This window comes from Macaca mulatta, chromosome 19 (assembly GCF_049350105.2).
Source record: "Macaca mulatta isolate MMU2019108-1 chromosome 19, T2T-MMU8v2.0, whole genome shotgun sequence".
NCBI lineage: Eukaryota > Metazoa > Chordata > Mammalia > Primates > Cercopithecidae > Macaca > Macaca mulatta.
This window is the reverse complement of record NC_133424.1, coordinates 45683889-45700964: the sequence shown is the minus strand read 5'-3', so window position 1 is coordinate 45700964 and position 17076 is coordinate 45683889. Positions and strand designations below refer to the sequence as shown.

General features: G+C 52.6%; 2 protein-coding genes and 1 long non-coding RNA gene across 17 annotated transcripts in view; 1 reads left to right on the top strand and 2 right to left on the bottom strand.

Annotated features, from left to right (window-relative positions):
• GPI (glucose-6-phosphate isomerase) overlaps positions 1-8980 on the bottom strand; it is a 52914-nt gene extending 43934 nt beyond the window's left edge. For 4 of the 10 annotated variants that reach the window (XM_077982077.1, XM_077982078.1, XM_077982079.1 and 1 more), the window contains exons 1-3: positions 3392-3584; positions 2348-2438; positions 1933-2001 (exon numbers count right to left, since the gene is read on the bottom strand). In XM_077982077.1, coding sequence (XP_077838203.1) covers positions 1933-2001; positions 2348-2438; positions 3392-3513 — 282 coding nt within the window. In that variant the 5' untranslated portion in view covers positions 3514-3584. Of the gene's footprint in view, positions 1-1855; positions 2002-2347; positions 2481-3306; positions 3585-3756; positions 3969-4098; positions 4219-4915; positions 5044-8764 lie in introns of those variants that run through there. The other 6 variants (XM_077982073.1, XM_077982074.1, XM_077982075.1 and 3 more) reach the window with 6 other exon arrangements.
• Positions 8881-15181, top strand: LOC144337388 (uncharacterized). Its single transcript, XR_013410436.1, has 2 exons — positions 8881-8992; positions 15147-15181. It is a non-coding gene; the product is annotated as an uncharacterized LOC144337388 (long non-coding RNA).
• Positions 13402-17076, bottom strand: part of GARRE1 (granule associated Rac and RHOG effector 1) — a 99054-nt gene continuing 95379 nt past the window's right edge. For 5 of the 6 annotated variants that reach the window (XM_077976244.1, XM_028838426.2, XM_015123517.3 and 2 more), the window contains one exon: positions 14459-16324. In XM_077976244.1, the coding sequence (XP_077832370.1) occupies positions 16016-16324 (309 nt within the window). In that variant the 3' untranslated portion in view covers positions 14459-16015. 6 annotated transcript variants of the gene reach the window in all.

Below are 17076 nucleotides of genomic sequence, written 5' to 3'. Positions count from 1 at the left end.
CAGCATGATCTTGTTCCCAGAACCCACTGTATGCTTACAGGAGTAGGAGCTCCCCAAGGACTTATGTGCTGCAGACAGTCGGGAGGAGATGGGGGCGGGACCCATACATGCCTAGGACAGGCCCAGAGGGCCTGCCATAGGTGTTCAGGGCATGAACAGTGAGAGAAAAGAGCAACAGTGGGCAAAGGCAGAGAATGGGGACAACACATGTCAGAAACAAGCAATAAATGCTTTCAGAAGCCGGGCGTCATGGCTCAAGCCTGTAATTCTAGAACTCTGGGATGCCAAGGCGGGTGGATAACTTAAGGTCAGGAATTCGAGACCAGCCCGGGCAACATGGTGACATCCTGTCTCTACTAAAAATACAAAAATTAGCCAGGTGGGGTGGCACACACCTGTATTTCCAGCTACTCGGGAAGCAGAGGCAGAGAATCGCCTGAACCCATTAGACAGAGGTTGCAGTGAGCCGAGATCGCACCACTGCACTCCAGCCTGGGCGACAGAGCGAGACTCCATGTCAAAATAAATAAATAAACACTTTCCAAAAATGAGTGCTCACTAAGCCTGAAGTAACCTCATCCTCCCAATGCGTGTCCACGGTGTTTGCTGGCACCTTTTAGGCAGTGTCCTCAGCTCCTTGGATTTGCAGCAAGGTATGCAACTCAAGCTTCCCTCACCAAGCAGCCCGATTAACTACCAACTGCCAGGAACCAAACCAGACTTGAAGTCTGTGACCGGTGCCAGGCGGTTGGCCCGGCTACGTGAGTGAAACGGCCTGAAGCCAGCAGAGGAGTCCTTGAGGGAAGGTCTAAAGACCCTAGGTGGGCAGGAAAAAGATCATCTTGGGATTCCAACCCAGTGAGAGGCTTGCTAAGGTGGAAGGTTTCATGCCACCCCACCCTCACCCTGCCAGACCCCACTCCTGCCCCACGTTTTATAGGTGAATGCACTCCTCCAGGAGGCCTTCCTTGATTGCATCCTCTCTCAGCTTAGACCCACAATGCAAGACAGGTTGAGTGTGAATCTCCACTTTGCCTCTTACAGCTACGACATCTTAGATAAGGGACGTGACCTCTGAACCTCAAACCCCTCCCATGTAAGAGGAGGATAATGACATCATGACGACAGAGTGTGGGTGCTCAGTGTCCATTATACCTCCAGGCTTGGCTCCCATACTGAGTCAGGAACAGAGGTCCCCAGGCCTGGCCTCTCCACTGCTTCCTATTGACTCCTACTGCTTGAGTAGGCTGAAGTCTTTTTTTTTTTTTTTTTTTTTTTGAGACGGAGTCTCGCTGTGTCTCCCAGGCTGGAGTGCAGTGGTGCGATCTCGGCTCACTGCAAGCTCCGCCTCCCGGGTTCCCGCCATTCTCCCGCCTCAGCCTCCGAGTAGCTGGGACCACAGGCGCCCGCCACCACGCCCGGCTAATTTTTTGTATTTTTAGTAGAGACGGGGTTTCACCGTGTTAGCCAGGATGGTCTTGATCTCCTGACCTCGTGATCCGCCCGTCTCGGCCTCCCAAAGTGCTGGGATTACAGGCTTGAGCCACCGCGCCCGGCCCTGAGTAGGCTGAAGTCTTTAGTGATTAAGATTCTTCTTGTCGCTACTAAAACTTGCAGCGAGGATATATTAGAGTTAACTTCTCCAAGAAAATGTCAGCCTTGAGAAACTCTCCCTCTGGGTATGTGATGTCCTCCTCCCAGGCAGACACTGGGAACCATTCCAAGGAGCTCACCAAACCTAGACGGCCAATCTTGTGGAAGACACACCCTAAAGCCCTGCTACAAAGCAGGAGGAAAAAGGCCTTCAGGCCCCTCATTAAGCAAAAGCATTGCCCAAGAGAAGGGGTGAAGACACAGGGTAATGCGGCTAACAGTCAGATAAACCCCAAAGGGAAGGAAGGAGGCCCCAGGGGGTATGTGGGGCCTGCTCACCTCGGTGTAGTTGATCTTCTCACCATTGAACATCCGCTCCCGGGCGGCCTCCACGCCCCTGGACTTGGCCTAGGAAGATACGATACTGAGGCCTGGTCCCGCCCAAACTGACCACCCCAAGTGTCAGCCCCCAAACACAAGGCTTGGTGCTGTCCCCAATGAGACAGACAGATGGCTGCTGCCTGGTTCCCTCTCCCACTGTTTGGGAAAGGTCTACTCAGACATCAGACACTGGTGTCCCCGGGATGCTGCTTAGAACCTAAGCCAGGGCAGGTGCCTCACCTGCACAGAGGAGGTCACTGAGGTCGAATGAGAGGAAAAACTCAAGATGCTCAAGGTCCTGGGGACACCCAGGAGCCCAGCTCGCCCATCACTCTGTCAGTTACCAGTTACACCTCCCTAAGCAGAACATTACCAGGTCCACCAGCATCCGCATCACATCCTCCGTCACCAGGTTCTTGGAGTAATCCAGCAGGATATGCCCATGGTTGGTGTTGAGGGTCAGGCTGCAGAAAGATGGAGATGCTGCTGACCACACCCTGGTCACCCTAGTGGGAGACCTGTCCTGAGCAGGAGCTGTTTCCAGAAGAAACATCCTCCCTGACCCACGCCCCACAAGGGCCACGGCCACCCAGCACAGTGGTGATGTCTGTCACCTGCTGGCCCACCAGGATGATCTGCAACAGCAGCACAGAGAAAGAAGCCATCCTCACAGACCCTAGATGCAGGCAGACCCTGGGTGAGGAGCCTGGACTGAAGGCGGGGACCACCCCCTCCCAGGGCTTCCACTCTCTGCCGTAAGTTACTCAAGCACCCATCCAGATGACAGGGATGGCCACTGGGACGTCTAGCCCAGAGCCACAGCCGCTCCCCGCCCCTCCTCCACCAGCATCAGTGATCAGAGCTCGCTCGGCCGCACCCCGGCCCATGATTTCCTCCAATGCTCCTTCCCACTTCCCGGTCGTGCACAGGTCTCTTCTGCAGGAATCACGCCCGACGTCTCCACCCTTCCACCCAGCTCCCTCAAACCCCACGCCCGGGCTGCCCGCCCGGAAAACGGTCCCAAGCCCATGTGGCCAGGAGCGGATGGAAAGGGACAGCCCTTTCCCGCTTGCTGCGTCAGCCAGGGCCTCTCCTCACAACTGCGAAAGGAGCCCCTGCTCAAATGGCCGGAGCTGCACGGGGTGGGGGAGGGGAAACGTCCCCATGTAGAGGCCCGTTTTTCCTCGTGACGAAGCAGACACTGCGCCGAGACCCCCGGCGAGGCCGCAAGCCCCCAAGAACGCACTCCAAGGAGACTCCAAGGACGAAGTGCGGCCTCGGCTTGGGCCCCAGTCCGTGGCCTGGAGGTGGTGGGCGGGGGTCCCCGGGCACCACTGCCCCGGCCTCCAGACCCCATCCCCGCGTGCCCGGCTCCGGGCGCCGCGCGTGGCAGCCCCCGCCTCCGGCCCGCCCGCACCTGAAGTGGTTGAAGCGATCCTTGTCGGCATCGAAGAGGCGGCGCAGGTTCAGCTCGGAGCCGTGCTCGCGATACCATTGCTGCAGCTTCTGGAACTGGGGGTCCCGGGTGAGAGCGGCCATGGCGGGACTAGAAGGTACGCGGACCGGAACGCGCGCCGAGGAGGAAGGAGCGCTGGCAGCGCGCAGCGAGCAAGGCGCGGGGGCGCGCGGTGGCCTTTATGGCGCAGGCGCCCGTTCCGGCCCCACCCCTGAGCCCCGGCCCCGGCCCCGCCCCCGACCCGCGCCCCGATACCCCGGCCGGGTGCCCGCTAAGCGACCTTGCCCGCGGCCGCTGATCTGGGGCCTCAGCTCCTCTCTCCCTACCGCTTGCGCCACCGCTTCGCTGGCTTCTGCCCGGAAGTGGCTGTGGAGAGGGATGGGCAGAGCCCGGGGATCACTGGAGCCCAGAAGTTGGAGGCTGCAGAGAGCTACCCATGGCGCCACTGCACTCCTTGTGCGCTGGTCGGCTTCATTCATTCATTCGACAAAACTCTACAGCTCGAACACCTTCCACGTTACAGGCAGTGTTCCAGGCGCTGTGGATACATATGTGCCAAATAAGCAAGTACAACAGATGATGTGTGTCAGGTGCTGGTAAGGGCTATTGAGGAAAAGCAAGATGAAAAGGGTGCTGAGAATCCGGGTTGCAATTAAGAAAAAACTTACTGGGGCGGGCGCGGTGGCTCACGCCTGTAATCTTAGCACTTTGGGAGGCCGAGGCAGGCGGATCACGTGAGGTCAGGAGTTCGAGACCAGCCTGGCCAACTTGGTGAAACTTCGTCTCTACTAAAAAAAAAAAATGCAAAAATTAGCCGGGCCTGGTGGCACGTGCGTGTAATCCCAGCTAACTCGAGAGGCTGAGACAGGAGAAGCACTTGAACCTGGCAGGTGAAGACTGCAGTGAGCCACTGTACTCCAGCCTGGGCGGCAGAGTGAGACTCCGTCTCAAAAAAAAAAAAAAGGCCGGGCGCGGTGGCTCAAGCCTGTAATCCCAGCACTTTGGGAGGCCCAGACGGGCGGATCACGAGGTCAGGAGATCGAGACCATCCTGGCTAACAGGGTGAAACCCGGTCTCTACTAAAAAATACAAAAAGCTAGCCCGGCGAGGTGGCGGGCGCCTGTAGTCTCAGCTACTTGGGAGGCTGAGGCAGGAGAATGGCGTGAACCCGGGAGGCGGAGCTTGCAGTGAGCTGAGATCCTGCCACTGCACTCCAGCCTGGGCAACAGAGCGAGACTCCATCTCAATAAAAAAAAAAAAAAAAAAGAAGATGAGGTCAGAGAGTGAAAGGGAGGCAACAAGATCACATAAGACCTTGTAAGTCATTGTAAGAATTCTGGGGCTGGGCACTCTTGCCTACAATCCCAGCACTTTGGGAGGTGGGATGGCTTGACACCAGGAGTTCAAGCCCAGCCTGGGGAAGATAGCAAAACACTGCTTCTAAAATACTAAAAATAAATTAGCAGGGCATGTGGTGGTGCACACCTGTAGAGTCCCAGCTACTCGGGAGGCCAAGGCAGCAGTATCACTTGAGTCCAGGAGTTCGAGGCTGCAGTGATTACGACCACTGTACTCCTTGGGTGTACAGCATGGGTGACACAGTAAGACTTTGTCTAAAAAAGAAAAAAGAGGCCGGGCGCGGTGGCTCAAGCCTGTAATCCCAGCACTTTGGGAGGCCGAGACGGGTGGATCACGAGGTCAGGAGATCGAGACCATCCTGGCTAACACGGTGAAACCCCGTCTCTACTAAAAATACAAAAAAAACTTAGCCGGGCGAGGTGGCAGGCGCCTGTAGTCCCAGCTACTCGGGAGGCTGAGGCAGGAGAATGGCGTGAACCCGGGAGGCGGAGCTTGCAGTGAGCTGAGATCCGGCCACTGCACTCCAGCCTGGGTGACAGAGCGAGACTCCGTCTCAAAAAAAAAAAAAAAAAAAAGAAAATAGGGAAAGGCTAACAACGAAAGAAATGAGTGGCCACTGAGTGGTCACAGCACTTTCCAGGGAACAGCCCCGTCCACATGGCCCTTCTCTAAGAATTGTCAACTCTAAGATTTCACTGAGCTTCCACACCTAGCACAACCCTAGTAGTGCTGAACGGTATTTGTTCTACTGGAGTTCTTTTTTGTTTGTTTGTTTGGGATGGAGTCTCGCTCTGTCCCCAGGCTGGAGTGCAGTGGTGCGATCTCGGCTCACTGCAACCTCCACCTCCCTGGTTCAAGCAATTCTCCTGCCTCAGCCTCCCGAGTAGCTGAGACTACAGGCACCCGCCACCACGCCCGGCTAATTTTTTGCATTTTTAGTAGAGACAGGGTTTCACCGTGTTAGCCAGGACGGTGTTGATCTCCTGACCTCGTGATCCACCGCCTCAGCCTCCCAAAGTGCTGGGATTACAGGCATGAGCCACCGCGCCCAGCCTCCCCTACCTTTTAACCTTCCATAATGTACACCTCTCACAATTTGGCCTCTGTGATTCCCGGAAGCTTCAACTATTCCAGATTTCACATTTACTTTGAAACTCCAAAGTTACATGGATTTTGGTTTTTTTTTTTTTTCCTTTTTTTTTTTGAGACAGAGTTTCACTCTTGTTGCCCAGGCTAGAGTGCAATGGCATGATCTCAGCTCACTGCAACCTCTGCCTCCCTGCAACCTCCGCCTCCCAGGTTCAAGCAATTCTCTTGCCTCAGCCTCCCTAGTAGCTGGGATTACAGGCGCCCGCCACCTCGCCAGGCTGATTTTTGGTTTTTTTTGTTTTTGTTTTTTGAGACGGAGTCTCCCTCTGTCACCAGACCAGAGTGCAGTGGCACCATCTCGGCTCACTGCAACCTCCAACTCCCTGGTTCAAGCAATTCTCCTGCTTCAGCCTCCTGAGTAGCTGAGATTACAGGCATGTGCCACTATGCCCAACTAATTTTTGTATTTTTAGTAGAGATGGGTTTTCACCATGTTGACCAGGATGGTCTCTATCTCCTGACCTCGTGATCTGTCTGCCTCAGCCTCCCAAAGTGCTGGGATTACAGGCATGAGCCACTGCGCCCAGCCTAATATTCGTATTTTTGGTAGAGATGGGGTTTCACCATGTTGGCCAGGCTGGTCTCGAACTCCTGACCTAAGGTAATCCACCCACCTCGGCCTCCCAAAGTGCTGGGATTACAGGCATGCGCCACCACGCCCAGCCTGGATTTTCTATGTTAGCAGGAAACTAGGTTCCTATCAGGTGGGCCGTAAGTCACAGTGGCTACAGGGAGAAAACAGAGAAGTACGAAGAAAGGTCATTACTAATCCAAAGCCATTCATCATCATACTACAATACTACTAACATGGCCACTACTCTAGCCAGGTTTACTATGTGCAGAGTGCCATGCTAAATCCTTTCCATGTATCCCTCATGGCAGTCCTATGAAGGATACCCTGTTGTCCACCCCATTTAACAGAGAGGTTAAGAAATGTGAAACAAAGCCGGATGCGGTGGCTCACACGGTAATCCCACCACTTTTGGAGGCTGAGGCGGGCAGATCACGAGGTCAGCAGTTCGAGACCAGCCTTAGCAACATGGTGAAACCCCGTCTCTACTAAAAATAGAAAAAAATTAGCCGGATGTGGTGTTGGGCACCTGTAGTCCCAGCTACTCGGGAGGCTGAGGCAGGAGAATGGTGTGAACCCGGGAGGTGGAGCTTGCAGTGAGCTGAATCATGCCACTGCACTCCAGCCTGGGCGACAGAGCGAGACTCCATCTCAAAAAAAAAAAAAAAAGAAATGTGAAACGAGGCCCGGTATGGTGGCTCACACTTGTAATCCCAACACTTTGGGAGGCCAAGGCGGGCAGATCACTTGAAGCCAGGAGTTTGAGTCCAGTCTGGCCACCATGGCGAAACCCTGTCTCTACTAAAATTACAAAAACTAGCCGGACATGGTGGCGGACACCTGTAATCCCAGCTACTAGGGAGGCTGAGGCAGGAGAATCACTTGAACCCGGGTGGCGGAGGTTGCAGTGAGCCGAGATCACGCCACTGCACTCTGGTCTGGGTGACAGAGTGACACCCTGTCTCAAAAAAAAAAAAAAGAAAGAAAGAAATGTGAAACAAGCCACTCTGCTCTTAACTAGAGAATCAACCCAGGCTACCTGGTTCCTTCCTGAACCCTGTGCTTAATCACAGCCCTGTGCTGCCTGCCAGTTCCTCTTCAGTCCTAGGAAAAAAGTGGAAAGGAAGTGGAGAAGCAGGCAATCCCTTTCTCCGCTCATCATCCCAGTTATGTCTTATTAGTTGAAACACGGTCTCACTCTGTCACCCAGGCTGGAGTGCAGTGGCATGACCATAGCTCACTGCAGCCTTGAACTCTGGGCTCAAGCGCTTCTCTCACCTCAGTCTCCTGAGTAGCTAGAACGACAGGCATAGCCACCCTGCCCGGCTAATTTTCTTCTTATTATTATTTGTAGAGACTGAGTTGCACTATGTTGCCCAGGCTGGTCTCAAATTCCAGGCCTCAAGAGATTTTCCTGCCTCAGCCTCCCGAAGTGTTGGGATTACAGGTGTGCGTCACTGTGCCTGGCCATAAGGTCATTTTATATTCTGTTGTCTACCACCATCACTACAATCACTACCATATGCTGAGCCAAGTCCTGCAAATCGCAGAGCTTAGGGCTCAGAATCCCCAGGATCCTGGGGGCAGTGAATCTGGGAGGGGTCATGCCCCCGGACCAGGGATTGACCAAGGATAATCGAAAGGAAACCTAGCCCAGAAATTCCAAGAGAGCATGCTGCAGAGCCAGACACCTTCATGTGCCCCCTGCAAGATGATCTGGCCCCGAGAGAGGAGCGGACCAGAGGGTACACCTGAGAGCAGAGGCAAGTTAGGAAGTCCAGGGACAGTCCTTACTCTGGATAGCAAAGATTTAATTTCAAGCATAAGGCAGCCCTGGAAAAGTAACTGACTGCCACTGAGTATTGATGAAGCTAGCACTTACTGCAGGCTGTGGCGGGCACAGTTGCAAACAAGAGCCCCGTTCTAAAGATGGGGAAACTGAGGTATGGGCATTTAGACATCTCAGACCTTACTTCAGGGCCGCTGGACAGGGATCAGGCAGGCCCTGGAGGACAGGTAGTCATGGGAGAGAAGGCAGAGGGACTGGGGCAGGGGATTGGTGGGGTGGTCAGTTCTGGGGCCTGAGCTGAAGGAGTCGGGAGCGGGGCGTGGAGTGGCGTTTCCACGCCGATGGATTTTAGACATCTGTTTCGGGGCGGGGGGGCGAGTCCACCGAGGATGCTGAGTCATGTTGACTAGCGAAGGCGAGGGGCCCGCGCCTCTGGGGCCCCGTGGAGCTGCCGGGGTTGGCTCACCGTCTCCGGGGAGGCCACGGAGCAGGTGTAGGCGGGGTTGAGCGCGGATGGGGCGCGGCGGGGGGGGAGGTGCGCACGCGTGTGCGTGTGGGCCGGCACGTCCGGGTGGGCTGGGCGAGCGCTTGTGCGCATGTCCCCGCGCAGGGTCGGGGGCAGGAGTCCGGACACCAAGCCTTGCAGACACGGAGCCTTGCAGACACCCGGGTCCGCACGTCTGGGATGGACGTGGTGAGTGCACGTGCGCATGCGCTGCGTAAGGCTGTGCGCATGCGCACACCGGGAGTGGTGCGTGGAGGGGCCGCCTCCTCACCACGCCCCCAAGAGGACTAGAGCTTGTACCTGTTGTTGGCTTTACCGTACGCGACCGACTCTTGTCGTTTTGGGGCTTCATTACCAGAGTCCCGAATCCTTTGCTAGGTGCTTAAAAACATTTTCTTCATTGTACATAGGTGTTTCCACGAGAATAAAAAGCTTTACACTGGGGCCGGGCGCGGTGGCTCAAGCCTGTAATCCCAGCACTTTGGGAGGCCGAGACGGGTGGATCACGAGGTCAGGAGATCGAGACCATCCTGGCTAACACGGTGAAACCCCGTCTCTACTAAGAAATAAAAAAAAAAAGGGCCGGGCGCGGTGGCTCACGCCTGTAATCCCAGCACTTTGGGAGGCCGAGACGGGCGGATCACGAGGTCAGGAGATCGAGACCATCCTGGCTAACACAGTGAAACCCCGTCTCTACTAAAAAATACAAAAAATTAGCCGGGCGAGGTGGCGGGCGCCTGTAGTCCCAGCTACTCGGGAGGCTGAGGCAGGAGAATGGCGTAAACCCGGGAGGCGGAGCTTGTAGTGAGCTGAGATCCGGCCACTGCACTCCAGCCTGGGCGACAGAGCAAGACTCCGTCTCAAAAAAAATAAAATAAAATAAAATAAAAAAATAAAAAAATAAAACTAGCCGGGCGAGGTGGCGGGCGCCTATAGTCCCAGCTACTCGGGAGGCTGAGGCCAGAGAATGGGCGTGAACCCGGGAGGCGGAGCTTGCAGTGAGCTAAGATCCGGCCACTGCACTCCAGCCTGGGCGACAGAGCGAGACTCCCTCTCAAAAAAAAAAAAAAAAGCTTTACCTTTATTTGAGGTCTGCTTGGGCCTACGCGCATCTCCACCGTAGTGCTAATCCCTTCCCTGTCCTGGGACAGCCTCAAGATGTATTTAATAGTATTCTTTTAGCCCAACGCGAGAGCCTTTTCGTCTGGTTGTTTTTGTTTTTCGTTTTTAGAGACAGAGTCTTGCTCTATTACCCAGGCTGGAGTGCAGTGGTAAGATCTCGGCTCGCTGCAGCCTCGAACTCCTGGACTCAAGTGATCCTCCCACCTTGGCCTCCCAAAGTGCTGGAATTCCAGGCGTGAGCTGCTACACCCAGCCTCTGGTTCTATTTTTTTTGCTCAGTATTAGAATTCGTAAGTTCTGGCCCCGGCAACACATCCTTTCATGTCTCAAGTTGCATTGTGGTGGTCACAGGACCTGTCCTGCACCTTGCACATGTGGCCATGAACAAGACTCGCTCCTTGCTCTCATGGGGCCTTCATTCCAGTGAGACACAAATGCAAACACAAAATTCCAGAAGAGTGCTAAGTGCTGTCATGAGAAACGAAGCCAGGCTGGAAGATGGGCTCTAACCCCAGAAAACTGATGGAGAGGCCCAAGCAGCCTTGGGAGCAACAGGGAGGCAAGTTGGAGGACACATGGCAAGGCTACTTGGAAGTAGGGGAGGGTGCATGGGAAACTCTGAGGCTGTGGGGGGAGAGGCAGGAGCCAGGTGAAGTCCAGGTAGATAGCAGTGGAGATGTAAGAACATGGTGGAATTTTTTTTTTTTTTTTTTTTTTTTGAGATGGAGTCTTGCTCTGTTGCCCAGGCTGGAGTGCAATGGTGAGATCTCAGCTCACTGCAACTTCCACCTCCCGGGTTCAAGCGATTCTCCTGCCTCAGCTTCCTGAGTAGCTGGGATTACAGGCACCCGCCACCATGCCCAGCTAATTTTTGTATTTTTTAGTAGAGTTGGGGTTTCACCATGTTGGTCAGGCTAGTCTCGAACTCCTGACCTTGGGTGATCCACCTGCCTTGGCCTCCCAAAGTGCTGGGATTATAGGTGTGAGCCACAGCACCTGGCTAGAACATGGTAAAATTTGAGTGTGCTTGGGAATACGCTTATAGGACTTGTTGATTAGTTGAATGAGGAAATGAAAAAATGAAGCATATCTTCTGGGATTTCAGCCTGAGCAACTGGGTTGCTGGTGGATGCTGGTTCTCTTACCAAGGACGGGAAAGATGGGTTGTCTTCCCTAAAATACTGAGTTTTAAAGGCAGGGACTGTTATCTTTGCAGTCTTGGCTCCTAGCAAGGGCCTAGCCCTTATGTGACATTAGTGAATGTTGAAATGAATGTGACATGCCTCAAACAATCCTTCTCCCTCACCTAGGCCCACATCTTCAAGTCAGTATTCCAGTACAAGCCACATCCAGTCCCCTCACTGACCCACAGAGGCCTGGGCTCAGGAGCTCACCCCTGTGCTGTAAGGCCATGTGCATGTGTTATTTCCAGAGCCTACCCTTGGAGATGCCTCAGACTCCTGGGTACCTGTGGCTGGGAGGTAGCCAGTCATGCTGTCCACATACATGCTTTTGGGCAGTGGAGAAGCTGATCATTGGGAAGGTTTATTTCCTGTCTCCACATTAGGAGGCAGGTTACAGCAGTGGCCACACGGTGCACAAAAGGCCATCCCCTAACAGCCCCATGGTTGGCATGCAGCATCTCAGCCTCCAAACTGGAAGCCCCCCGCTATCCAAGGAGCCCCCAGGTGGGAAAGGAAGGTCACAAGCCTCCCAAGTACCTCAGATGGGCTGGGGCCTGTGAGGCCCCTGCAGTAGGCTGGGTGTAGCATCTGCTCAGCTTCCCTCCCCACTCATTCGCACACAGCCAGAGCTACAGGGCTCCTGCCCTCTGGCCTCCAGCACTGCTGTGAATCAGAACTAGTCAAGAGAACTGGGTGCTTGTGTTAAACGGGAACACACTTAAATAAAATACGGGCTTTTTTTTTTTTTAAAGAGATGGGGTCTCACTATGTTGCCCAGGCTGGTCTTGAACTCCTGGCCTCAAGCAGTCCTCGCAGGTGAGCCTCCCAAATTGCTGGGATTACAGGTGTGAGCCAGCACACCCGGCCCCTGCTAGCTTTTTAATATGGACTTCCAGTGTGTTCTTCAGCACACTCAGGCAACATGGCTGTTACTGAGCAACTTTGTCTTGAGGTGCATTTGGAAGGCTCTGGGACTTGGTCCCCATGCTCAACTTCAGGGCACCTTGGCAGAAAGAAGAGTGGTTCCTACACCAGCAGCTTATATATTAATGCCCACATTACTCCATTTCCTTCAGATCAGCAAAAATGGTTCCAATGAGGTGCTTTCTGTAAATGAAAATGAGTTGAAATGCTCCTGTGACCTGCCCTCCATTTGTGGTTCTCATGATACTATCTTCCTTCTGCTTAGCAGGATGGCATCATCCAGTGAGACAAGTCCTTCTTTTTTTTTCTTTTTGTCTGAGACAGAGTCTTGCTCTGTTACCCAGGCTGGAGTGCAGTGGAGCAGTCTTGGCTCACTGCAACCTCTGCCTCCTGGGTTCAAACAATTCTCCTGCCTTAGCCTTCTGAGTAGCTGGGATTACTGATGCCTGCAACCACACCACCTATTTTTTTGTATTTTTAGTAGAGATGGTGTTTCACCATGTTGGGCAGGCGGGGCTTGAACTCCTGACCTCATGATCCACCACCTCAGCCTCCCAAAGTGGTGGGATTACAGGTGTGAGCCACAATGCCTGGCCCTTTTTTTTTTTTCTTTGGAGACAGTCTCGCTCTCTGGACAGGCTAGAGTGCAGTGGCACGATTTCGGCTCACTGCAACCTCCGACATCCTGGGTTCAAGTGAAGCGATTCTTCTGCCTCAGCCTCCTGAGTAGCCAGGATTACAGGCACGTGCCACCATGCCCAGCTAATTTTTGTATTTTTAGTAGAGATGGGGTTTCACCATGTTGGCCGGGATGGTCTCGATTTCCCGACCTCGTGGTCCACCTGCCTCAGCCTCCTAAAGTGCTGGGATTACAGGTGTGAGCCACTGCGGCAGGCAGAGACAGGTCCTTCTTATCCCTGTGTGGCACAGTATCTCTGCCATAGATTGGGTCCCTGGTTTGGGGAGAGGGTAAAATAAGCCCTCATTCCTGGGTCTCCTCATTGGACAAGCTAGCTGGGCAAGTCACAGCATCCACATTTGGTGGGACATGGGTGTTGGCAGACCCCAACCCAGAGAGCTTGCACCTTTCAGAGGACATCTCCTTCACTACGGCACTGGCTTCCCCTGCACAGGGGCCTAAACCAGCTTGGGCCTTAGGGAAGCCAATAGAGGAGGTGTAGCTGCTTGTTCTGCCTCCTGCCCATCCACTTCAGCTCACTGTAATATCCCAAGTGGTCTTCCCCTTGCTAGAATCAGAGGACAGGCTGACCTAAAAACCAACTCAGTCTGCAGCTTTTCAAAGCAATGAATCAGGCAGGGCTTTTGACATAATGTCCTCTGCAGTTCATTTTAAACAAGGATACAAAGTATTATTAAATGTATATTTTTAATAAAGCCAATAGTTATTTTACTTATAGGAGCTTTAAAAGATACAAAATGTAGAGTTCCAGTTTGGAAGCATTGTAACTATACACACAATGTCCTGCTGATGCCCTAGCAAGGCAGCCACGCCCGACCATGCAAAGGACACATACATTCACACACGCACACACATGCGCTTTGGCGAGACCCCTCTGCCAAGCGCAGCACCTGGAATTACCAGTGTTCAGAGCAAGGCGGTGCCGGGAACACAGCACCTACATGGAGACCACACAAACGGCTTCACACAGTCTCACAGCCCATGGAGATGCAATTAGAAAATGTCTTCCTTAACAGAGAAAAACAAACTGGAAAGTGACAATTAGCAACGTCACCTGTGCTGGGGCATCAAGGACTGACCTCTGTCCAAGGTGAGGCCTTTGGGGAGGCACTATTAAAACAAGAGTACATCAGTATAATAGAACTCGAAATACAGGGTACTGTGGACACATTACTGAAGGAAATAGAAAACTATCTTACAAGTAGAACAGCCATAGACAACTTTAACAGAGATTAGTGTGCACACTGTGACAGCTAACAGACAGGAGCCACGCAGGGTTGGTGCAAAGCACGTGCCTGAAAATGTCTATATACAAAACAGTTCTTTGTAAACATGGTGAGGTGAATGCTCAGAACCACGGCAAAAGATCATAAATACAGGCAGCAATGCATCCCCACACAGCACAAAAGACAACACCTGAGGCCTGGGAACAGCCTGACAACACAGTACTAAAAACTCAGGTGGCTGGGCTCAGACACCCTAAGGGTCCTCTCGAATTAGTGTGTGTGTGTGTGTGTGTGTACATACATATATATATGTGTGTGTATATATATATTCTTTTTTTTTTTTTCTTTTTGAGATGGAATCTTGCTTGGTCACCCAGGCTGGAGTGCGGTGGCGCAATCTCGGCTCACTGCAACCTCCGCCTCCCGGGTTCAAGCGATTCTTCTGCCTCAGCCTCCCAAGTAGCTGGGACTACAGGCGCCCGCCACCACGCCTGGCTAATTTTTGTATTTTTAGTAGAGATGGGGTTTCACCATATTGGCCAGGCTGGTCTTGAACTCCTGACCTTGTGATCCGCCCACCTCGGTCTCCCAAAGTGCTGGGATTACAGGCGTGAGCCACCGTGCCCGTCCTCTTTTTGGTATTTTTATATATAAATTTACTTATATCTGTAGAAAAACGAGAACATAAATGTGTTATTACAATCTTTGCTGGAAAAGCTTATATGGAGTTAGAAAGAATAAACCATTTATTAGTAGTTAACATATATTAAAATGGTTTAATGATTTAAGAAAATATAAAAAAAATATTAATACTGTCAAACTTTCATACTAGAAAATATTATGGATTTTTCTCAATTAGACTTTTTCAAAGATGAAATATGAAAAATTTAAATAAGTTTTATATAAAGAACTTTCTGTAACCTCAATTAATATACAGTGGGATATGTCTATTCTATATAGATATATTTATTATTATTTCTCAATTTAAGCACCATTCAATTCTTCTGGATCCATTCTGGCTGGAAAATATCCCTAAATCCACAGGATGTTATCTATTTAATGGCACATGTTAACTGAAAATGAGGTGGATTTTTTTTTTTTTTAAGAAAAGACCTTAAATTAATTTCTATCTACATCTTAATTGGTTTGTCTTCTGAGCCAGCTCACAATGTCAATGCAATTTCTAGTGCAGGTGTCTCTGAGTGCCCCTTGACCACACCCCGAGGACTGTGGCAGTGTCCTGGCCGTGTGTGGAAGGATCGAAGGGCAGCAGGTGCAGCCTTGCTCTGCACATGGACAGCAGCCGGCTGGTCCACCACCACGCACCTTCAGCAGTATACCTCCGACACGAGTTCCACCATCCTGCTTCCGTAAAGCTGGGAAAGGCCGCAGTTCCTGGGTGCTGCTGGGTGGCGAGGAACTGTCCACCCACAGAAACCCCAGGTGACTGCTTCCAATCACAAATATTCTATATTTTGCCCATTTTGTATAAGCTTAAATATAGTGTTAAACAAACCTCCAGCCAGTATATCTGTTATCTTAAAATATTCAATGCATTTTAGGCAGGAGATGTTTTAACTAAAAACCTACATGAAAAAAATAGCTAGAAAAATACAGTGATTGGTGTGGTCATCACTCAAGGGGTGGAGGAGGGAGGAGAGGGTTTCTGAAAAATGGTCAGTTATGCCCTCAGCTTTCAGGCCTAATGTCTTCTCAACACAAAGCAGGATTAAAAACCCAAGAGCTATGTTTCTTCAAGTGTGGCCGTGGCGCCTGCATCAGAGTCACCTGCGGGGCTTATTAGGCATGCAGGTTCCCCAGCAAGCCCCCGAAGGCCAGACGCCTGTGTCTCCAGCTGGCTCTCCAGGGCTCTGATGCCGCCAATGTTTGAGAAGCCAGGTTTAAAGGCTGGGAGCTGCCAACCACCCTTGTCCCCAAGGAACCCTCCCTGGGATGGGGCGCACTGGTCCTCTGAGTGGCTGGTGTCAGCTAGGCGGCCCTGGGATGGGGACACCCATCCCCACAGCTCTGGGCAGGCAGGCAGGCTGGCCTGGGGTCAGTACTGGGGCAGATAGGCTGGCCTGCGCTCAGCCTTCCCAGGGAAGGCCTTGAAGCCCTTGGGTGCTGCCTTATGTGCTGGTGGGGGTGGGGGCTGTGGTGGGGTCTGCACGTAGGAGAAGGCGGCGGCACTGCAGTCGTTGGTTGCGGCCCATACTGGGGACTGCAGCATCTGCATGGTGTCGTTCCACTGGCTGCCGGGGCTGGTGACTGCATAGAGTGGTGCGCTGGGGCTGGGCAGCGTGCTGGGAAGCGGGGAAGGGTGCTGCCAGGGTGCTTTGGGTGGCCACGTTTTGGTTTTGTTATCCTGAGAGACAGAAGAGAGTTCTTAGTGGCATTTTGGGCAATGTATCATCTTTTCCCACCTCCCCAGATCCCTGGCCCTTATTCCCACCTAGGAGGCAGGGTCAGAGCCCCACTCACTCCCACAGCCCTATCCAACAGAACTTCTTGCAATGGTAGCCACTTGCCACATGTGGCTAGTGCAAGCTGAGGACATTTTTTCTTTTTTTTTGGAGACGCAGTCTGTCTCTCACCCAGGCTGGAGTGCAGTGGCGTGATCTCGGCTCACTGCAACCTCCGCCTCCCGGGTTCAAGCGATTCTCCTGCCTCAGCCTCCTGAGTAGCTGGGATTACAAGCGTGTGCCACCATGCCTGGCTAATTTTTGTATTTTCAGTAGAGACGGGATTTCACCGTGTTAGCCAGGATAGTTTCGATCTCCTGACCTCATTTGTGATCCACCCGCCTTGGCCTCCCAAAGTGCTGGGAGTACAGGCATCGCCACTGCGCCCGGCTGATTAATTCTTTTTAAAAAATATTTTAGAGGCAGTCTCACTCTATCACCCAGGCTGGAGTACAATGGTGCAGTCATAGCTCACTGTAATCTCAAATTCCTGGGTTCAAGCCATCCTCCTGCCTCAACCTCCTGAGCAGCTAGGACTATAGGCATGTGCCACTGTGCCTGGCTAATCTTTTAATTTTTTTGTAGAGACAGTGTCTATGTTGCCTGGGTTGGTCACAAACCTCTGGCCTCAAGCCATCCTTCTGCCTTGGCCTCC